Raw genomic sequence first — 23,747 nt, 5'->3', positions numbered from 1 at the left:
AGACCCTGAACTGGAGGAGCAGTTAGAAAGTGGATGGATGATATTGCAAAGGACGACTGTTTTCTTTGAAGTTACTTTGGTAGCCAATTAATGATCTCGAAAGGAAGCAGTTTAAAACCTGGAAAGAAAGTAAAAAAGATGCATTTTGAAGTGCATGCCAGGCAGAATAATGCATGAAATGCCAGGTTTTGAGCAGAGGTCCTCCAGGACTTATTTTCAGCTGGGAGATCACTTCCAAATCTTTAACTTTGATGTATTTCTAGTTTAGTAGAACGGACTTTATTAACTTGGTAGACTCGGCCTCTGAAAGGTCAGTCACACCTCTTCTCGGATACGCGCAGGTCTGGTGGCGGCAGCTGTTGAAATCTCCACCCCCCCTCCCACCTCCCTGTTTGTCCTTTTCTTTTCCAGCTCGGCGTACGACAAGGAGAACAAGGTGCGGGTGGCCATCAAGAAGATCAGCCCGTTCGAGCACCAGACGTACTGCCAGCGGACCCTGCGCGAGATCAAGATCCTGCTGCGCTTCAAGCACGAGAACATCATCGGCATCAACGACATCATCCGCGCCCCGTCCATCGACCAGATGAAAGATGTGTATCCTTTTGGGGTGCCTCCACCCCCTGCTGTCCTGAGGGAGGGGGCGTTCAGATGCGTTCAGCAGGTGTTTTCGTTCTCCTGATGGGCAGCTGGAACTTCAGAGAGGATCCCGGGTCGCATAAAGGTTGCCAGCAGCCATATCACCCTGCAGCTCACAGCTGGCAGCCCCACTGAAGCTCAGCAGGTGTGAGCCTGGTCAGTACCTGGATGGGAGACTCCTGGGAAAAACTAAGGTTGCTGCTAGAAGAGGTGTTAGTGGGGCCAGCAGAGGGCGCTCACCCTGCGGTTCATGTGGGTCCTAATGCCCCAGTATAGTGACGGGGACACTGTACTGTAAACAGGCGCCGTCCTTCGGATGAGACGTAAAACCAAGGTCCTGACTCTGTGTGGTCATTAAAAATCCCAGGGTGTTTCTCGAAAAGAGTAGGGGTGTTACCCCAGTGTCCTGACCAAATTTCCCATTGGCCCTTACCAATCATGGCCTCCTAATAATCCCCATCTCTGAACTGGCTTCATCACTCTGCTCTCCTCCCCACTGAGAGCTGGTGTGTGGGGAGCGGACTGGCGCATCATCCAGGTGGGGCTGCACACTGGTGGGGGTGGAGGGGATCCCCATTACCTGTAAAGCGCTTTGAGTGGAGTGTCCAGAAAAGCGCTATATAAGTATAAGCAATTATTATTATTAATTGTAAAGGGCCGTGCAGGGAGGAACGCAGTCCGGGAGCCTGTTGAAATAGCGCGCGTTTAGCCGGAGAGAAAGCGGGCGCCCGCAGGGTTTCATTTCTGCGTGGCGGGAGGGCGAGGGGTGGGTTGTCGGGTTGCGACTTTTTGAACTCTGTCCCCGCCGAACCACCTCCGAGCTTTCTCGAGTGAAGGGCCCTCGTTAGTGAGGCACACGTCGAAGGAGAGGAAGGTCGTCGTTCGTTGCCGTTGACAACGTTGGTCTGGTAATTGGCAAGCGGTGTGGTGGTCACTTGCGTTGTGAAGGTAACCTCTCTTCAGGAGACGAGGAAAAGAGTCCAGACCACAGAGGAGAAGGGATCACCCCTCCTTTATTTCACCTTTACTTCAGTTAAGGCACCACGCAGCCCTGCCCTGGCAGAGCTCTCTCTACAGCCAGGAACAGTGTTACAATTCTCGTTCCCATGCAGCCCCCCTCTTCCAGCAGCTGGGTGACTCTCCTCTCTCGCCTTCCTGTTATCAGAAACTTGTAGCTGCCTGCAGTCTACGCATCATGTCAGAATCGCAAGGACGTGTTGTTCACGAAAGCAGCGTTTTAAACATAAACAACTTCATACAGCTGCGACGTCACTGGTGCCTCAAGTACAGACAGATGAATTACAAGTTTTGTAATTGCAGTTCTTTTAGGGATTATCAGGGGGTTCTAGAAAAGATATGGCCGAAAAACAATCCTTCAGTTGATCCGCTGATCGGCGGGTCTAGAGAACGGTCGGCCTGTCGCTGTTGCTCGGAGTCGGCATCAGTAACCTCTCTGATTTCGTGAGGTTTAGTGAAAGAGCCGGAGCTTGCATCGCTGTTGGCAGAGAATCACCACACGCGTTTGGTGTTTTCTCAACTTCCTGTAGGCGTTTTTTTTTTTTCGCCTGCCAGCTCAGGCTGTTGCTGAAACTGGGCCACGGCAATTTTGAATAGCACTTTTGAACATAACAGCGGCCACCGCATGATCTAATTTGTACTACTGCAGCCTCTTTTGTGTCCATTTCAATACAATACCAGATAGGAGGCTCGGAAGGAAAATGCAGTTTCTTGCTTCAAAAGTTTTTTTTTTTTTATTCATGACGTCCGAGTTGGAGCTCGGGTGCGAGGAATGAGGGCTATCTGTGGGCTCCTGAGGGAGTTTCAGGGGTGCAGTGGGAGCCTAAGTATGTTTCAGGTGTTAGCCTGGTTTTCAGGGTGTGTAGATTTCCTAAGCCGGGGTAAACAATTTCCTGCTCAGGGGTTTGTTCCAAAACATGGTGGAGGCTCCAGTTACTGTTATAGAAGCGAGTCTTGCGCAACCCTGGAACATAGAAGGATTCCAAAGACCTCCTTAGATTACAAAAAAAGAGGAAAAGACATTTTCTTGTGCAATTTGCAGCAGCATCACAAACCTAAAAATAGGGTTTTGTTTCTTGGTGAATACCAGTGTTGCCATCTTAGAAGCAATTACAGCAGCTTCACTGCGGAGCGAAAGTTAATTTTGTACAGTAACCTGCTGCCCATATCCAGTGAAAGCCTTTTAAAGTTTTTTTTTTTGCTACTTTAGAACATGGGGGGGGTTGGGAGCCGATGAAAATTGCTGCCGTAAACGAACATCGATTTGTCTCCGATGGCACTGAAGTCTTTGTGCTTAACTGGCGTGCTCTCACAGATATATTGTCCAGGATCTGATGGAGACCGACCTCTACAAGCTCTTGAAGACGCAACACCTAAGCAACGACCACATCTGTTACTTCTTATACCAGATCCTGAGAGGGCTCAAATACATCCACTCTGCCAATGTCTTGCATCGCGACCTTAAACCCTCCAACCTGTTGCTTAACACTACCTGCGACCTGAAGGTCTGGTTCCTGCTCATTCTGTTAAAGTGATCAGCTGTTTTGTGCAGGTGTTTTCTGTAACCTTATTCAGCAGGTGGACCTCAGACTAAAGGTCTTCATAAAAACGAGACTGCAGGGGGGTCATTTTTTTGGGGGTCCAAGGCAGAAATATTCGTTCAGATCAAGCCTTCAGATAAGTGCTGCTTCTCCGCATTTGGGCAAATGCTGCCTTGAAAAGGTTCAAGCTTGTACACGAATGTGGATGAGCGGTTTCGCAAGCCGATTTGAAACGCCAGAAAAAATGGATCAGGCCTGGTCCTTTCCCGTTAAGCCTGGATTCAGCTTGCAGGGATTTCTCCCTTTGCCAAGCTGGGTTCTCGCTGGCGTTCGGAGCGTTTCCGCTGCTGTGTTCCCTGTGCGCTGGACGGACAGGCGCTTGGGGGGAGAAGGCTAACTGTGACGTGTTTCCCCGGCAGATCTGTGACTTCGGCCTGGCCCGTGTCGCCGATCCCGATCACGACCACACTGGCTTCCTCACGGAGTACGTGGCCACGCGCTGGTACAGGGCACCAGAAATCATGCTCAATTCCAAGGTGGGCTCCTCGCCTGTTTTTCTTTTTTTTTTTTTTGCTGTGAAGGGCTCCGTGTCGTAGTGGGGAATTGCCACTCCCTACACTGCCATCGCTACTGGTTCCAGTGTTGTCAGCTGCTTAGAGTTCGGCAACCCCAGCGTCATCCACGTTCAGGAACATTAGTTTCAAATGAGAGGAGCATCTGGCCCGTTGAGAATTCGGTGGTTAATTGATCTAAGGATCTCGTGCACCTGTATCTTAGAAATTAGCCAAAGTTTCAGTAACATGGCTTGTTCTGGACTCCCACAACTCTTTGTGCATAGAGGTGCCTCCTAATATCAGTTTTACATTCACTTCCTCATCATCTCCACTTGTTTGTTACATCGTGTTTCGCTGTCGACCAGTTAAAAACTGCCTGGCTGATTTTTTTTTTTTCCGCCCTGAAATTCTGTGACTTGATTTACATGGTCTCACTAGTTCTTGGTGCCACTACTCGCTTAAAGGGGTTTAAATATTTCAGTGACTGATCCAGGTGATATTTTTGCCCATGGCAAGTTGACTTGCTCTTATAGCTGCTATTTTTCGGCTTTCAGTCTTTGATGATAATACTGTTGTTTTGTAGGCTTAAGCTGTGATATCTCTCATGTTGGACGTTACTGGGTCTCCAAACTCTGTCCCCGTTAAGCAGATGTTTGTTTGGATGGTAACTGGCATTTCCCATCATACACCGAGCGTGAGAGAAAATGTGCAGTTTGTTGTCCACAGGGTTACAAGTTTATTTCCTCCTGACTGTAAAATTGTTTTAAGGTAGCTGCTCCAGTCCTGTGGATGTTAGTGTTGAGATGCCTGAACCTGTAAAATGGTTTTGCGCTTCAAAGTTCGAGGAATTCTGCAGATATTGGTGAAAGTTGCTATTCACCAGCATCTCTGACTACAGAGTGATAGTGATGTTATCAAGGGAAGAGTTCCTGCTGCAGTGGGTTTTTTTGGATCAGCAGTACTACGCCCAGTATCTTGGTCTGCATCAGTCCAGAATGCATTCGGCTGTATTTAACAACTGTGAGGTAGTAATTAGCCCGTTACCTGCCTATTCGCTAATATAGCCATCATGAATGACGGTTGCAAGTATTTTTTTTTTATATTTGTTAGTATTCTTTAAGTAAGGTTCTGTGGATGCACAATCACATTGCAGTAGCGGTCGATCAATTTTAATACGAGAGAGCCCTGGGGGAAGTGGTGTAGTGTCTCGGTTTGCATCGCCTGCTTGTTGGCTTGGCTGTAACAGCTGTGTTTGTGCCTGCAGGGTTACACCAAATCCATCGATATCTGGTCCGTGGGATGTATCCTAGCTGAAATGCTGTCCAACAGGCCCATCTTCCCTGGAAAACACTATCTGGATCAGCTCAACCACATTCTCGGTAAAGGGCTTGTTGTCATCTTTTCTTTTCTCTTACGCTTCGCATGCAGGATGATGAACCAAAAATCCCCCGTTGCAAAGCAGGAATACCGCTGATGCAGCAGAACGCTCGTTATGTGTTTAATGTTTTGACTGCATCCCTTCGGCCTGTGCAAAGCGGAGTTGATTTTGAACTAACCAGCATCGGGTTGCTAGACTGTATGATTTAAAACCCGAAATGGATCAATCTGCACTGGAATTGGAGTGCAGGCCATTCTGCTGTCGCCTTCATCAAGCAGGGGACCCCACGGCCCACACTCTGGGGTCCCTGGCTTGCTGGGTGCCGTTTGGCTGGATACCGTACTGCGCATTCTCATCTCCCTCGGTTTGTTAGTGGTATCAGGTTTCCTGTGGGTAGACTGCGAGCAAAAACATTTCTTTCCAGGTTGAAATACTTGTTGATGTATTGCCTGTGTGCCGGAAATATACTATCAGTGTTTTATTAAAAGCTCGTTTCGGCTTATGTTGTAAAAACCTTTAGTGTTTTGTGCGATTTGTTAGCGGCTACAGGGAACCTTTTTCGCGGCATCGGAACTGGAGGGGTTTTATCCTGAGCTGCAATCTCGATAACGAGTGCACAGGGTGCTTTTCTGTCTGTGAACCCGATACTGCTAAGTAGACATTCCCGTAATTGATGGCTTATATCAGGCTGTATTTTAATTAAGTCGTGTTTTAAGCGCTACAGAACTGGCCATCTGGGGAGCCTTAACTGTATCGAGGATGCCACAAGCTCTGCGAGCAACATGCTTGGAAGTTCTGCACTTTTGCACTGTGTTTAGCTAAAGAGTATATGATGGAAAGAAATGTCTGTGGGCTTCCTGAGCGAACCAGGCTTGTTCAGAGCCAAGGCTGATGATCCACTCCTCCGTCTGCTGCCTTTTCCATTTAATGAGTGGAAAGCGAAAAGCGAAAAGAAGAGTAGCCCTTTGATGTTCTGAGGTTTGACCGTGAGCTCCTGTCTCTTCTCATCCGCTGCTCCTACAGGAATTCTGGGCTCTCCTTCTCAGGAGGACCTCAACTGCATCATCAACATTAAGGCCAGAAATTACTTGCTGTCCCTGCCGCTCAGGAACAAGGTCCCCTGGAACCGACTGTTCCCCAACGCGGATCCCAAAGGTCAGCATCTTGATGTTCCGTCGAGCCGAGGCGCGGCGTAGGAAACGGTCTTGTTGAGCTTCCCCGTCATGAGGCTGAGGCGTTTGTGTTTCCTTCTGATAGGGTCACAGAAGTCCAGATAAAAGACGCGTACTGTGCGACCAACTTCCTTTGTACAATAAAAAATGACATTAAAGAGCTGTAACACTTTTGGCCACTGCCTAGCACATAAGAACATAAGAAAGGTTACAAAACGAGGAGGGTAAATGAATGATATAAAGGCCCAGTGGTCAGTTTAGTCTGATCTACATGCATCCATCAGCAAGTGTAAGGCAGGACACACCCTGGACAGGATACCAGTTTGTCGCAGGGCAGACACAGGAAAAATAACACACTCGGACCAGGGCTGATTTTCCCGGAAGCAAATTAACCTACCAGTACCGTGGGAGGAAACCAGAGCACCTGGAGGAAACCCACATGAATATGGGGAGAACATATAAACTCCACACAGACAGCACCCCAGGTCTAGATTTGAACCCGGGGCCCCAGGGCTGTGAGCCAGCAGAACTAAACATTGCATCACCCCTCTATGTGTACACCTATGAGTAAAATGGAGGAACACCATTTAAAAGGGATGTTAAATATTCTGTTTACAGCAAGACTCTTCAGCCCTTTCAGTAGTATTTGGAGTCACGGGACTCATCCTTAAAAGTGTGATCTCCCTGCCTCATTTAGTAGTTGGAAACTAGTTGATCCCTTAGAGAGAAAGAGGAGTTTATCTGCCGTATGTACATGTACAGTGAGATTCTTATTCGCAGCATTCTCTCTGGACGTGCACAGTACAGTAGACACACCTCACACTGTGTACTCTACATTACAAAACAGTAAATAATAATCAGAAACAAATGACGCTTGACTGTACAACACAGTATGACAGCATATAACAGGTAGTCTTCCCACATGTCCGGATGGCGCCTGGGCTGGGCACCATCTAAGGTGGATGCTGCAACACTACCATGGATCCAAGAGGGACATCGTGGATATAGCTATCGTTTAGGAGGATTTTGCTGGTCTACAGAGATCTGCATGGAGTACTGACATACAGAAGACATGATGGATGGATGGATTAATACCCTTATTCATTTCTTCCTTTTTTAATTCTATAATCTTAGCATGCCCAAAGGGGTTGGGCAGCCAGTTGACCTTGGACCCCCAGAGGTTTCTTTTCTCCTTACAGAGGCGTTTTTGATTCCTCTCCTCCGTTGTCTTCTGGTCTCTTCTGTGCTGTGTTCACAATATATATGGTCACTTGCTTCGTTAAGCGCCTTGGGGCAACCTGGTTGTGAAAGGCGCTTTTTAAAAATGAATTGAATAATCCAGAACAGTAAGCACCAAAGACAATTGACAGGTGGTAGCCAAGTAGAAAGAACACAGGTGCCTGGAATTCTGAGGCATCGATCATAGGTAATAACTGCACGTATTTCTTTACACAAAAACAAGGCACAACACAAAAATAACACAAATGAGAGTGCTACACACTTATTCCATCCTCCCTAGACGAAGAGCATCCAGCCAGCAGCCGTATCACTCTTCAACTCACAACTGGCAACCCACTGAAGCTCAGCAGGTGTGAGCCTGGTCAGTACCTGGAGGGGAGACCTCCTGGGAAAAACTAAGGTTGCTGCTGGAAGAGGTGTTAGTGTGACCAGTAGGGGGCGCTCACCCTGCGGTCTGTGTGGGTCCTAATGCCCCAGTATACTGACAGGGACACTATACTGTAAAACAGGTGCCGTCCTTCGAATGAGACTTAAAACCGAGGTCCTGACTCTCTGTGGTCATTATAAATCCCAGGGCGCTTCTCGAAAAGAGTAGGGGTGTTACCCCGGTGTCCTGGCCACATTTCCCATTGGCCCTTACCAATCATGACCTCCTAATAATCCCCATCTCTGAATTGGCTTCATCACTCTGCTCTCCTCCCCACTGAGAGCTGATGTGTGGTGAGCGTTCTGGTGCACTATGGCTGCCGTCGCATCATCCAGGTGGGGCTGCACATTGGTGGTGGTGGAGGGGATCCCCATTACCTGTAAAGCGCTTTGAGTGTCCACAAAAGCGCTATATAAGTGTAAGCAATTAATAATAATAATAATAATAATAATAATATTATTGCTGCTCTCGGTTTGAAATGCACTGCTGCGTTTCAGAAACAAGCCACCTTTTTGTTTTTAAATCAATGACTTTTTCCACATGACTCGGGTCTCAGTATTTCCTGGGTGGTGTGAAGAGGGGTTGTGAGAGCAGGTCGCAGCAAGTTGGTTCCCGCTCCTGTGACGAGCGCTGTGGCGTTTGTGCGGTACTTGCCGTGCATCTGCTCGGTGGGCTGGGTTTGTTTTGTCAAGTTTCAAGCGTGCAGATTCTTCCCTTTCCCTCTGTCCTAGCTTTGGATCTGCTGGATAAGATGTTGACCTTTAACCCCCACAAGAGGATTGAGGTGGAGGAAGCTTTGGCCCACCCCTATCTGGAGCAGTATTATGACCCAACAGACGAGGTAGGGTGGATTTCTGTGGTTTCATGCTTAATTTGTGGGTGTGAGGTTCTGGAAGTGCGATACAGGTATGCAAGATGGAGCACAGACTGCCAGATTCTAATCTGAACCGTGCTGGCTTCTGTTAACTACTTGACTGTTGGAGAATCCAGACAAATAGATTAATAGAAAATCTACTCTTGAACTTGAGCGTCTGGGCAAGATGGGTTTTATTCATGCAGATCTAGCACTTGGAAGACGTAACCCTGGTGTCCTGGCCAAATTTCCCCCTGGCCTTTACCAGTCATGGTCTCCTAATAATCCCCGTCTCTGAACTGGCTCCATCACTCTGCTCTCCTCCCCACTGAGAGCTGGTGTGTGGGGAGAGTACTGGAGCATCATCCAGGTGGGGCTGCACACTGGTGGTGGTGGATGGGATCCCCATTACCTGTAAAGAGCTTTGAGTGGAGTGTCCAGAAAAGAGCTATAGAAGTTTAAGGAATGAATTAAGATAAACAGTATCTGCACCCTCTCTCTCTCTCTGTGTCGTTCCCCTGGCCTGGGAGGTCCTCAGACGGGCCTATTTTTGTCTGTAAGAACACGTGGGGAGGCTCAGGCCCTGTTCCGAGCCATCGCGGATCATCAGTGCCGAATCTCGGAGACGGGACGCGCTCGGAATCTGAGTCTTTCTCTTCTCCCTCCTCCAGCCTGTGGCAGAGGCGCCATTCAAGTTTGACATGGAACTGGACGACCTGCCCAAAGAGACCTTGAAGGAGCTGATCTTTGAAGAAACAGCCAGGTTCCAGCCCGGCTACCGGTCCTAATTCTCAAACAGGTACACTGTGCCACAGTCCCGTACTGTAAGTGTGCGAGTATTCCAGGAGACTCCCCACTCTATCTCTTATAGAGCCATTTTCTCCGTGACACAAGACACTCCTTCCACTCCTGAAAACCGCAGGGTGGAGCAGTGGTCAGGGTTCCAACCCCACTACACTAGACCACAGGACACCAGTACCACAACATGTAGCATCGAACTATCCGTCAGCCTGTGCCTTCCCCTTGTCACCTGGTTACATTGCCAGCAGAAGGTCGGAATTGAAAGTCGGACGTGCAGTTTATTTTTCTCTCCACCCCCACCACCTGCAGGATCGCTCCAGCATCCTGGAAGGGGAGATCCAGTGAAAGAGCGTCGTGCTTCGTGACGGACCACAGAATATCTCCAGTCCCGAGTTTCCCCTCCCCGCCTGAATCCCGGGACACTAACAGTGCTCCCGTCTCTCTCTCTCTCTCTCTCCCCCGCAGCCTTTCCCGGAGTGCTCTTGTCACAAAGCTGTTGTTCCTCCTTCCAGCTTCTCCTCAACGATGTGCTGTGGCTTCGTCTTGGCTTGCCCATCCAGCCTCCCCCCGAAAGAGCGCCGGCGTCTGTCCAGCAGAGTGGGGCCCTGCCCTTCGTCCCTTCCCTTCTTCTCCCTTTCCTCCACTGTGTGTGGACTTCAGCCTGCTGCTGCTGCTGCTGCTGCTGTCTCTTTGCATGGCCACGGTTTTGTTACAGAAGTGCGTTTCGCCGAAAGCCTGTGTTGAGCATCGCCGGGTTCTCTCGCCTCCGGTTTCCGGACGCGGCGGGCGCCCGAGAGGTGTTGTTGGGTTTGCGGAGGTCGGGGGAGGGGGGGGGGGGGTTGCTCGGGGAGTGACGGAAACTCCCCGTCGGGTTGGGAGTGGACTTCCTCGAGTAACTTTCGGAAACGGGGGCACCCTTTTGGATCTGAAAGAGAATCGGGGCGTCTTTCCGCGCTGCGTCTGGGAGCGGCGCGTACCGCAAACGTCTCGGCTCCCGTGTTAAAGACGCAGAAGGCTTGAACGCTGTTAGAGCTGTGCAGGGCAGGCTTGTGGCCCAGCGGTCTGGAAGAACCTGGTCAGAAAGCCCTTGCTAATTAAGCGCTGTATTTATCGACACAGATTTGTTTTCCCAAAGCTCCTTACATTCATCTCCATGTAGTCCTAGTACAGGACAGGTTTTTTCCCCCCTTCTAGTCCAAAACACGAGTGCATTTCTTTCCTAAAATTTTAAAAACCGAAAACCCACGGCTACAAGTTGGGGAAAATAGCTAAGGCTGTGATGAGTGTGCGCTTCTTTCTCACTCTGGTCAATGCAAAGAAGGTTGCTTCTGAAGTTGTTGTTCCCCCCCCCCACCTGCTCAATCTAGCGCCTTTCATTCCCCAGTTTTACATGTGAAATCCCCCCCCCGACCGTGTCCTGCAAGTTCCTTCGATTTCATGTCTCTGTCCTGTCCTGGTCATTGCATCTGTTCTTTTCCCACAAATAATGATTTGCCACCAGTTTTTTTTCCAAATACACCAAAAAAATTGCCGCCTGAATGTGTCTCATCAGAACCCGGTGATTGTGTCAGGTTCAACGTCAGACTCTCAAATCCCAAGTGTTGTTATGCAGCCTGGAAGTCCTCATTTCTTGTCAGTCAGTCTAACAGCACAGATATCTTCACCCAGCACTGAGCAGGAAGGGTCCTTCTTGCATCTGTGCTGCAGGCTTTCCGAAGCTCGACTGAGCCCGTCTCCTCCAGTGTATTGCCCTGTCAGACGCAATCTTTTTTTATAACTTCCAGTTTAGCAAAGCTGAAAGAAAATGACCTAACCACTAGCACACGATCATGCGTTAACTACGATGTGTTCTCTCTCTCTTTCTTTCTTGCGGCTCAGGCCTAGTATCTGTGGATTTGGTTTGTGCAGTTTGGAGTTGGCTTAGACATTCTTGTCTTTCAAATCTTTTTTTTTTCCAGTGCAGTGCCTCCTCTCTTTCTCCCTTTGTGGTGAGTTTTTTCTCTTGCCTTGTAACAAAAGACTGCCCTCGCATGACTGTTAAAAGCTCTCGATACAAAGACTGTGTAAGTGCCACACTCCTCTGAGCTTTCCACTGGGTGAATTCTGGGATGCGTCTCCCTACCTTGTGCATTGTAGATGTAATAGTGGAGGGTGGGGGTTTTTTTTCTTATCTTTCAGATTTGTATCTGATGTTCTGTGGTTTAAAAACAGCAATTAAAGCTCCTGTAACAAAAAAAATTAAATGTCAAGGACTCACAAAGATGACTGATTTTAATATGTGTGTTTTAAGCTCCACAAATTTCCTTTTTTTTTCGGGGGGTTGGGGGGGAGTGGACAGTTGATTTTTATATATGTATTAGCCACTCGGTTATCGGTTAAGTGGAGTTTTACATCACTGGAATATGGGAGAAATATCTGGCATTTGACAAGCGGCAGGAGTCAGCATGCTGTTCTGCTATAATGGTTGTCAGAAATGTGTGCTTATCGGGTCTGTGCTGCAGTTCACCGTGTATTGAACAAGCTGGGCAGCGCCCGCCCACTTTATTCAGGTGAGGCAGGAAGTCCTCCGTTTTTTCCCGAGGGGCACTTCCTGTACTGCGGAAGGAAGCGTATTTTTGATGAACTGTTCGTGCGCTGTTTCTCGACGCCAGAGGGCGCTGCTCTGCGCTGTGCTGTGTGGAATGCGCTCACGTCTCTGTCGGTGCCGAGTTAGTGACCGCTGCTCCGTTAGGGTCTGAATGTTGGAATCCTTTAGGGACGGACAGGGTGGGGATACGAGTCCCATGGGGACATTGCAAATACTGTTGATAGCTTCTGCAGACTTCTCGTGCAAACCCGTCTGTTTTTGTGCCTTTCTTAGTCTTGTATAACAAGATTTCTCGCGCAGCTTTGTTTAGGTGGGGATCAGTTGTGATTGCAAGTTATTCCTTTTAAAATTAATCTTTATTCTCACAGATATGTAATTAAAAAAATATTGCCACAGCTTTGTGATTGTTCTATATTGAAAAGGTGAAAAGAGTTAGCTTTTTTTTGGTTTTGTTTTGTTTTTTAATTATTGTTTTTGGCCTTATTTCTTTTGGATGTTTTATGTAAGCCTTTTTTTATTGTTCAATGAATGTTATGTTCCTAGTGAATATTAATCTTGTTTAAAAAAAATAAATTGTTTCCATGTATTAAACTAATATTATGTAAGTATGTTTCAAATATCTTTTTATTGTGAATTCACTAAGAAAAAAAAACAACGGCTCTCCTGGGTTTTGTTCTGGGTGTAGGATTGTACAAGTAGCTGGAAATGGATCCTATTTTATTTTTAAAACCGTATGCAGGGGTTGGTTTCTCAGATCAGATCTTTTTTTACAGCAGTCAAACTAATGGCTGTATAGGGTAACAGAAAGACTAAGGTCTTTTCTTCTACCACACTGTCAGATTTCACTCCTCTGCTGTGGTGGCCTACAGCCAGCCCCGTTGAATCGCTGATGTCAGTCTGTAGTGTTTTCATCTCCGCAGGGACATGTAACCCAGGGAAGCCCCAATAAATAAACACTGTACCCCAGTTTTGTTTGATGCATTATTGCGATTCCTTTCCCCCCCCCCCCCCCAAAATTTTTTTTTAAAGGTGCTCCTAGTCTCTTCATCACAATAAACAAGACATAACAGCTGGAAGCAAGAGACAAGAGTTTTAGCCCATCTAGCACATTGGGTAGTTTGCCAATCCATCCAAGGACCTCCTACCTTGGCTTCTTCCAAGCAATGAGGGCATCAGCTTTGGTCCCGTGACGGCTTGTTCCAGACCCCCACAACCCTTTGCGTAAAGAACTGCATCTGCTTCTCAGTTTAAACTGTGCTGCCAGCTATTTTCATCTGTGTCCCCCAGTTTGTGTTTCACTTTAGACTGTGGGGAAAAGCCCGTTGGGTCGATTGTGTCAGTAGGGCCTCTTATCTTGCACAGAGAATACTACTCTGCTCAAGGTTGAGTTCTTTAATGACCATCAGGAAGTCCAGTTGGTACATCTGTAGGTCAAACACTAGCACAGTTTCATTGTAATGGAGGAACAGCCTTATTGTGTTCAACAGCTCATGGAATCAAGTCTCCCCCTCCCCTCCTTGGACGAGCTCTTCCTGCTTTTTCTCCTAATCTATACTTACAAGACGGGGATATCGCACACACTGACATCTCAAGCCATCATTTGCATGTGGAGGAAATATAAAAGGAGGAGGAGTACTTTTCAAGTGACAACTCTTTTTTTAAAGAGGTTAATTTGATGCTGTGCAGGAGAAAATAAGAGTATAGCTGCCGCAAGAGAAGACATTCCAAATTATAAATGCTGTCACTCTGGTTACTACGTTACAGAACAATTAGCCAAGGCAGATTTTGTATGCAGAATTAAAGGGGAAGAAATCTCAAAATGCAGGCTAATAGCCAATAAGGCTGCCTGAGAGATAATGGCAGTTACAAAGAGAGAGAAGAAATGGCTGCTGGTGGTTCTGTGAGCGATTGCTCTTGCCAAGCAGACTCGAGCAATCGATCGTCTGCATGTGTAGCCCTGCTGTGGAAGAGAAGGGAAGTCTGGTTTCTGTGCAAAGCAATGTAGTTGTCATTACCTAAAACAAAAGCTGTATTTAAAAAAAAACACAGTTTCATGCATGCAGCCTGTGGCCAAAATAAGAATAATGGCCACAATCCAATGGAGGGTTACCAAGTCCTGGTCCTGGTGGCTGCCACCTGCTGGTTTTTATTCCAGCTGAGCTTAATTACTTCATTGAAGCCTTAATTAAATTAATAAGCTGCTTTTTCATTTTCATTTGATTCCGTTTAAATTAGGGAACATAGTTAAAAGGCTGCCTCCAGTCGGTCTCAAATCTGAAAACAGCCCCACAGTTCAAATCAAGTCCCATTAAGTCAATTACAGATTCAATGGTGCAGCTGATAACTTTGCTGGAACGAGAGTTGACAGGTGTGTGGGTCTCCAGTACCAGGACTGGAATCACTGCTCTAACTCCTCAGACCTCAGCAAGCACCAAGATCAGTCTGAGCAGGGTGTGAGCATATATTACTGCTGTTCTGCATGTCCAGTACATCCTGAAATATTTCACCTTTGTGCACTATCTGTACCCCAGCTCCATCTCATTCCTGAAGCTTCAGCTGAGGGTGTGTGGGTCTGAAAGGAGAGCTGCGACTCTTTTCTTCTATTCAGGGTTAGAAAGAGTCAGCGTGGACGAGTGCATTTCAAACCACAATAAAACTAAAACTGTAATGTGTGTAAACTGTAATAAAAATCATTAAAAAACCTCCGATTTACACCACAAAATAAACTAAATTTCCAGGTATGCATAGCCCCATGTTCTGTCAATCAGATTGAGGCAACAAAACATCAGGTGACCTGAAGCAGCCAAATTACACTGTAAACAAGCAGGCTGGTGAATAAAGCGCTTTTAATCCAACAGAGATATTGCTCTTGGTTGTAAAACCCATAAAACCATATTTAATGCCCATCTCAACTTAGGTCTTAAACATAATTATGATAAAAAGGATCACTTAAATTCCCCTTTCAAGTGATGCTTTCGTAGAATTTCACACATCGGTTATTAAATCTTGTACACAAAATAAATAAATTGACGGCATCGCAAAATGTTACACATTCTGAATTAAGCATAAAATTGTGAACTTTGTACTGCAAGTCGTCATGTTGTTGCCATGGGCAAGAGTTTGCAAAAATCGTGAAGCTGCCCTTCCTGCTCGCTAGTCACTATAATGACTAACGTCGTGCCATGTGTTGTCATAAGCTAATGAATGTACGATGTCTGTTTGTCTGACTTCGATTTCCTGGTACTTGAGCGAGGGAATGTAGAGCTAGATTTCCAGAACCTCTTTTTAATAAATGAGTGAATCACTGTTTTCAGAAGGATATCCTGAATGATATGAATCCTACTTCAGTTACAAAATTAAAAGCAATGTTCTTTTGCAGCTTGTGTTATTGGGGTAATAGCTTTCTATAAAAAGCTCTGTTCTGATGCTGAGAGGTAATATACAGATGCTCTTGAGCTCTGTGCGTGGCATTGCTGCTGACTCCTTCACATAGCAGAAACAACACTTCCTATGATTCAAACACACAATGAGAGCTTTTGGACATCCAAATAGCTCATTTGTCCAAGGAGGCATGCCACTGTTGGACTAGACAACTGCATACAACCTCTGGCCAAAATGCAAGAAACACCCACAATCTAATGTATATGTCCTCTGTTGGACTAAACAACTGCATACACCCTCTGGCCAAAATATAAGAAACAATCAAATGTACTGGGCGACTAAGATCGGTCTGATCCGGATGTGAATATGCATTATGTAGCATGTCTTCCAGAACACATTCCACATGTTTTCTGCTAGACTTTTATCCTGAGGCACCACGAAGTATGAAGCAGCAAGCACAAGACAGAGCAAGAGTTGGTCTTACGCAGGACACAAGTACACATTCATTCACTTAGGCCCATGACGCCACGTCTTCGAACCATGGAAGGAAAACCAATGGACAGAGGGGAACGTGCAAACTCCACACACAGGGTGCTGTGGCGCCATGCCCCCCTGCAATCCCTAGTGTGCTAATTGTAGTATACAGTATTTACTTTATGTATGCATTGTTTGCATTGAATCCCCAATGGAGCTCAATGGCTCATCCAGAAAACGTACCAGTCGTTACATATTTTTTACCCTGAAAAAAACAAATAACATTGCATGAGAAAAATCAGTAGATTTGTTTTCCAGATGTAATTAGTGCAGTACCGCAGGGATCTGTTCAGCAGCCATATCACCCTGCAGCTCTCAACTGGCTATCCACTGAAGATAAGCAAAATGCATTGAGCCTGGTCAGAACCTGGATGGGAGACCTCCTGGGAAGCTAAGGTTGCTGCTGGAAGTGGTGTTAGTGGGACCAGTGGGGGGCACTCACCCTGCGGTCTGTGTGGGTCCTAATGCCCTGGTATACTGGCGGGGGACACTCTATACTGTAGTGGGCACCGTCTTTCGGATGAGACGTTAAACCGAGGTCCTGACTCTCAGTGGTCAATAAAGATCCCCGGGCATTTCTCAGTACGAGTAGGGAGTTATCCTGGTGTCCGGGCCAAATTTACCGTGGCCTCCAAATTGTCCCCATGTATGATTGGCTTGCATTTGCCCTGTGATGGACTGGCGCCCCCTCCAGGGTGTACCCTGCCTTGCGCTTGTTGCTTGCCCGGTAGGCTTCGGCTTCCCGCGACACCGTAGGGTATAAAGCGGTTTGGCGAATGACATGACATGACCTCAGGGACTTGCATTAGGACATCTGCTCTTCATAATTTATATCAGTGATCATCTAGATGCTGATATAGTTAGTAAACTAGTCAGGTTTGCAGACGATTCATTCTTACAAAGAACATAACCTACCCGAAGCCCCAGGCGTCTCAGGCTTTGATGATCTTTTCTGCAAAAGGTACACATTCTTCCTTCACGGCCAAAATAAGAGGATTATCAAACACTGTAGAAATGTTAAAGAAAAATGCAGTTGATATATAACATATGTGTCTGTCCAGGCTCCTGAACATTAGTTTCCCTGCTCATTAAAACATAATAAAGATTAGAAACTACCCTGTTTTGTATTTGCTCCCAGGATCTCATCCAGCTGTTTCTTGAACAAATTCAGGCGATCAACTTCAGCAGCATGGCTGCGTCGCTTGTTCCACACTCCCACCACTCTTTGGGGAAAGACGTGCCTCCTGTTCTCCATTTAAAATGCTTTTCCACGTGATTTCCACTTGTACCCAACCCATATAATAAAAGCTGAAGATACCCTCAGTGAAAGCGTTCTGGTTTATATTATGGCCCAGATAGCTTCTTAGATCGGTATGAGCTGAGAACTAATAAGAAAAAAGGCAGCCTGTCCACATGTAAGTCAGGGTTGGCCGACTTTTAAACCTTATTTTGCTCTTCTGCTTCTGTCTAGCTCATGTCCCAGAGTTCAAAACCTATGTCTAAATATCAGCTGGGGAGTGCAGTGCCTGTTTGTAGGAGCTGTTCCCTTACATATCAGATTGTGTGATGTCTTCTAAGGAGGAACTATGTAATGTGGAACACACTGTGTTTCTTTAAAGCGTCTCTGACGAGGGCTAAGACGAGCTGGTGCAGCAGACAGACCTATCACGCCAGCCTGCTCTCTATCTCAAGGTCGAAGATGACGTCGCGCTTCATGGGCTTCGGAGATTCAGTCTCGCACAGAACGCAGACTACCTGAAGTCCTCGGGCTTCACCAGGCTTTGATATCTGTTCTGCTGAGCTCCTTCACAGACATGAAAGTGAACTGGAGAGCCACTGGGCAGTGCGCAGCCGGAGGTCAAACTGCATTGCAGTTGTGAGCTCCGGCACTTTTAAACCCCGGTCTTCAAAGGAGACGGACCATTGATTTAGCCGATTGAACTGCCTCAGGTTCTACACCATGGGGCAGCAAGCTCAGCTCCTGGCAGACTGGGGGGGGGGGGGCAGGACGTGAGGCTTTGGTATTCTGGTTTCAGAAAAAAACTCATAAACAAGCTTGAAAACGAGAGGAGACCCTTTGGATCACTTAAATCCCTGGGATTGTAGGAGTGGCATTTTATGGAACAAAGGATCTCACCCTTACACGTATATAGCGCCTTTCTGGACACCCCACTCAAAGCGCTTTACAGGTCATGGGGATCCCCTCCACCCCCACCAGTGTGCAGCCCCACCTGGATGATGCGCCAGTCCGCTTCCCACACACCAGCTCTCAGTGGGGAGGAGAGCAGAGTGATGGAGCCAGTTCAGAGATGGGGATTATCAGGAGGCCATGATTGGTAAGGGCCAGGGGGAAATTTGGCCAGGATACTGGGGTAACACCCCTACTCTTTTCAAGAAACACCCTAGGATTTTTAACAGAGAGAGTCGGGACCTCGGTTTTACGTCTCATCCGAAGGACGGCACTTTTTTACAGTATAGTGTCCCCATTACTATACTGGGGCATTAGGACCCACATGAGCCGCAGGGTGACATCCCCTACTGGCCCCCCTAACACCTCTTCCAGCAGCAGCCTTAGCTTTCCCAGGAGTCTCCCCTCCAGGTACTGGCCAGGCTCACACCTGCTGAGCTTCACACAGACCGTCCTGCTGGGCTCTGAGCACTGGGGAAGATGAAAGCTCTGTGTGTGTGAGAACCGTGACCTCTGTCCACTGACCCACTGCCGTCTTGGCGACCTCAACCCCACCGCAGACAGGATGTGCTCTCTCGGCGCAAAAGTACCAGGCAGGGTGAGAGGCACATGAGGTCACGTCACCCACAACAACGCCAGCTGAGCATTTTCAACAGTCATTAAACTGACCCCCTTCTCTGTATCCCCCTCCTTTTTGGGCTCCCCCCCCACACTTTAAATGGTGTGTCTGCCAAAAACAGCCACTGTATGTAATATTATTTGACATCTTCAATTATATAGCTGTCACACACAGCGTTTATAGCCCATGCATTCGCTCACGTAGGCTATGGAGTTCATGAAGTTTGAAAAATACTAATTTTAGATATAGAACACAGGAAGAAACCGTGTCGATTAATTTGTTAATTGCTTGGCAAATGGATTAGCCTCCTTGTCCCATGTCTCTCTGCCTATCTCTTTCGGAGTGTCTCGGCTGCTAGGACACCCTGTGGCATTCGAGGCCCTGGTTGGCAAGGCAACTGAGGAGCTGTCCTCGCGCGGCTCTCGGAATCATGAATGAGAAATGAGAGAGGAGGGGGAGTGAGGGGGGGCACCCCGGGGTTGAACTTCTTTGCCTGTGAAGACAGCGCGGGGCCCGTTGCCGTGGCAGCGCGCTGTCCTTGACGACGGACCGCTGCGCGCAAATGGCGCATCGCTCTGCTGGGCACTAGGGCTGGCAAACAGCACTCGAGCGATCTCCTCTGCTACCTACGAAGCGGCGACCGCAATCACAACTGTACCGTAAAACAAAAAAGCTTTAACATGCCGCTTCGTGACAGTAATAGACATGGTGTCTGCCCTCAGTCCTCCTGCTGAGCAACGCAAATTAGCACATACATACACATACACAGTTTGATGAGACATTTAAAAGAAAAGCTAATAGATTAACAGTACTTATTTGCTGATCACACATCAGCTAAATTTCGAACATTGCAAAGAGGATAAAAAGAATTTTGATTAGCCAGGACTAAAAACGATCGATGTTACTGGTGATGCAAAACAGCGGAGGAAACACAGTTACTGCAGGCTTCTGGGACTGCTCTCGCACCACTTGCTACAACCTGCTCTAACGCTGCAGTTTGTGTCTGTCTGTTTGCTTTCAGATTGTGACATTACCACGCACAACTCAAGGCAACTGTTCTGCGGGGCCTAACCGTTGGAAGTGCTGTACTGTGGGTGTACCGCCACCCAGTGGACGCTGTCGTGTGCGCCTTGCAATTCTAAAAAATGCAAACTCATATTTATTCAGCTCTTTTCCCACCCAATGCAGTTTAAAGAGCATTAAAGAAAAATAGGGAACATACTGTTCCATTCAAACTCAGTTGATTTAAAAGGCCTGCAATCAGTTTAAAGTAAATTATCTTGTCACCAGCAGCCATATCACCCTGTAACTCACAACTTCCAACTCACTGAAGCCCAGCAGGTGTGAGCCCGGTCAGTACCTGGATGGGAGACCTCCTGGGAAAAACTAAGGGTGCTGCTGGAAGAGGTGTTAGTGGGGCCCGCAGGGGGCGCTCACCCTGCGGTCTGTGTGGGTCCTAATGCCCCAGTATAGTGACGGGGACACTGTACTGTAAACAGGTGCCATCCTTCGAATGAGACTTAAAACCGAGGTCCTGACTCTCTGTGGTCATTAAAAATCCCAGGGCGTTTCTTGAAAAGAGTAGGGGTGTAACCCCGGTGTCCTGGCCAAATTTCCCATTGGCCCTTACCAGTCATGGCCTCCTAATAATCCCCATCTCTGAACTGGCTTCATCACTCTGCTCTCCTCCCCACTGAGAGCTGGTGTGTGGGGAGCAGACTGGCGCATCATCCAGGTGGGGCTGCACACCGGTGGTGGTGGAGGGGAGTCCCCTGTAAAGAGCTTTGAGTGGAGTGTCCAGAAAAGCCATTATTATTATTATTATCTTAATAGCGTACTACAGATGTTTGCACGATGTCGTGATAAACGCAAAAAACAAGAGGCGACACAATCTAGTCTGATTTTGTGCAATTAATTATGCAGGGAAGGGGAGTTGCACCCGTTGTCTCATAAGACGTCTTACAGCGGAATCATCGTGCACCGTTGAGTGAAAAGGCCTAATTCTCCACGAAAGTGAGTCTGAAGAAATTCCCACGATCCCGCACGGAACGGTGTTTCGTGGGAGATTCTGTTCGATGGATATTGCCTCCCGCGGAAAGAATTCCCTAGGAAAAGAAAAAATCCGTTCGCTGTCGGAATGGCACAGAATTTCCTCCAAACCTCTCACCGTATGTTTTTCAGATGGTTGATGTCACAAACTCACCCTGTGTACTGATAGACCCCCACACACGTTATGTAAAATAATTAAGCGTATTTGTGGTTTCATTAACGTAGGTCAACGCAAAAAACGTCTTTATCCTTATTCTTAAATACGACATGTCATGCTGTTTTAATCAGCAGTACGGGTGAAAACGAAGTTGTGAAGACAGATGCCCTGCAGAGGGCGCTAAGCACCCGCAGTCTGTCCCTCGCCTGCTTCGCTCCGCGCTGTCGCTCGAGTTCACGTGTTGAGCCCGATCACCGCTACCGAGCTGTCTCTGCGACGTTCAAACCAGCGCAAGGACATTTTTTAACGTACAAATCTGCACCATAATTCTATTTACACCACTGTCTCTATTCCATTTATCTAAATCCCATCCTCCCTGAAAGTGTTGTTTTTTATATATATATAGATCATTCATATCTATTAGAGGACGGTTTTTCAATAATAAAACAGCTGCCTTTAAGAGTTTCTAAAGAAGCTGCAGGCACGTTGTACGCATCACGGAATGAAAGGCAAAGAAGAAAGATATTGAACGCTGAAAAGCCAGTGTAACTCAAAGAGTGAAAAGGGCCAGGATAAAGAAAGCTCTTTACGTGAGACACCCGTCCCAGAGTTGTGGTGTCCGGGCTTGGGCTGGAGTAGGATCGCCAGAGTCATCAGATCACAGAGTACGAGCTGGACCATAGTCACGCATCATGTCCTTAACCTGAGCTGGTGCTGGCCCATCAGCACGAGCAGGAGAAACCTCAAATCAGCCTTGAACCTCACAGGAAGCCAGTTCAGTTTACAGAGAGTGAGAGACATGCTGGTGAAGAGTGCAGTTAATAAGATCACTTTATTGGCCATATACAATCTCTTGTATTAGGAATTTGTCTTTTCACAGACCCCAGCATGCTCTCCATGAGACACACAGACAGGGAGAGAAGTTTGGGTCAGAGCGCAGGGTCTGCCATTTAATAATAATAATAATAATAATAATAATAATAATTGCTTACACTTATATAGCGCTTTTCTGGACACTCCACTCAAAGTGCTTTACAGGTAATGGGGATCCCCTCCACCACCACCAATGTGCAGCCCCACCTGGATGATGCGACTGCAGCCACAGTGCACCAGAACGCTCCCCACACATCAGCTCTCAGTGGGGAGGAGAGCAGAGTAATGAAGCCAGTTCAGAGATGGGGATTATTAGGAGGCCATGATTGGTAAGGGCCAATGGGAAATTTGGGGGTTACACCCCTACTCTTCTTGAGAAACGCCCTAGGATTTTTAATGACCACAGAGGACCTCGGTTTTATGTTTCATCCAATGGTCGGCGCCTTTTTACACTATAGTGTCCCCGTCACTATACTGGGGCATTAGGACCCACACAGACCACAGTGTGAGCGCCCCCTGCTGGCCCCACTAACACTCACTAAATAAAGGCTTGATGATTGCTCCAGCTCCATAGTCTGGCCTCCAATTCTTTCAGCATAGAACAGACAGAACCAGGGTCTGACAGAGCAATATCAGAACGATGCACTTGGGGTTTCCTCACGTGAGCTGCAAATGACAACACAAGGTCAAGAGAAACACAGAGATTTCCAGATTCCACCAACAACCGCAACAACACTGAAGTCACCAACTTTGAGAAGCTCATTTTGGACACCTGTGAGCAGGACTTCAGCCTCGTCACAGCTGAGCTTAAGGAAGCTCTGATGGTGTCTGCACCTTCATTACTGACACTTAACACCCATTCCGTGCACCACGATGCACTGCCTGACAAAAAGGCAACATAATAAAAGGCGCCTAACATTTCCAACTGCAAGCCCAGGTGGAACGCCCTGAGTAAGTGGGGCAACATCAGATCTAAAACATGGAATATTTAAAATTGGCTCCTGCTTACAAAAAAAAAAGAGTCAATTTATTTTTGTGAAGAGGCCAAATGATTCCTTAATAATAATTTTCCATGAGATCCAACCGAATGCTGTGATTAGAGGATAAAGTGACCCTCTGCCCCAGATTCCATCAGTAAATTTAATAAACATATCTTAATACTGGACGAACGAGGACTGTTTCAGTACCGTGTCTCAGTCTACACCTCGTTTATTTGCTACTGGTATTTTCTCCAGGTTGTGTGCGATCGATGTTTTTCTTTCCTTTTGTGACTCTTGTCTACATATCTGGAATTGAATAAGGTGACAGCCCGTACCGACTTCGAAAAGCCGCCGTGTTAAAATATTGATTCCACCTGGTTTTGCCAGTTATAATGGCGCACGGCAAGGGATTCCAATAAATCTTAAAAAATAAGCCCCAACCAGAAATAGCAAATGATGGTTTCTGTGGAAGAGCGTCAGACCTTCAGAAGAAAAAAAATAAATCATTGCAAAACATAAACTGCGGTGGCGCGCTTGTTGTTTACCTTCACCACGTGCCTACGTAATGCGCGCTCCCGCCAACCCCCCTTCTCCCCCCCCCCCACCAGCGCTTATCAACTGGCAGCGACCAGCAGGGTCCCCTCCTATTGGTGGAAGCGGAGGGGGCGGGTCGAGTCCTCATTGGCCGGGGCCCGCGGGCCGGGGCGGGGTTTCGCGGGAGCTGGCCCGTTTCGTAGGTAACAAGTTCGAATGTGACGGAT

The 23,747-nt window shown here is 47.3% G+C and overlaps 1 protein-coding gene across 3 annotated transcripts in view; it reads left to right on the top strand.

Annotated features, from left to right (window-relative positions):
- Positions 1-13,186, top strand: part of mapk1 (mitogen-activated protein kinase 1) — a 30,722-nt gene extending 17,536 nt beyond the window's left edge. The window contains exons 2-9 of one of the 3 annotated variants that reach the window (XM_088935586.1): positions 412-594; positions 2,969-3,158; positions 3,614-3,730; positions 5,013-5,127; positions 6,150-6,281; positions 8,696-8,805; positions 9,489-9,616; positions 10,084-13,186. In XM_088935586.1, coding sequence (XP_088791712.1) covers positions 412-594; positions 2,969-3,158; positions 3,614-3,730; positions 5,013-5,127; positions 6,150-6,281; positions 8,696-8,805; positions 9,489-9,605 — 964 coding nt within the window. In that variant the 3' untranslated portion in view covers positions 9,606-9,616; positions 10,084-13,186. Of the gene's footprint in view, positions 1-411; positions 595-2,968; positions 3,159-3,613; positions 3,731-5,012; positions 5,128-6,149; positions 6,282-8,695; positions 8,806-9,488; positions 9,617-9,927 lie in introns of all 3 variants that reach the window. The other 2 variants (XM_088935587.1, XM_088935588.1) reach the window with 2 other exon arrangements.
- Positions 13,187-23,747: the final 10,561 nt, after the last annotated feature.

This window comes from Atractosteus spatula, chromosome 17 (genome assembly GCF_055471065.1).
Source record: "Atractosteus spatula isolate fAtrSpa1 chromosome 17, fAtrSpa1.hap1, whole genome shotgun sequence".
NCBI classification, from domain to species: domain Eukaryota; kingdom Metazoa; phylum Chordata; class Actinopteri; order Semionotiformes; family Lepisosteidae; genus Atractosteus; species Atractosteus spatula.
Note: the sequence above shows the minus strand (reverse complement) of the source record. Positions and strands in the feature narration are given on the sequence as shown.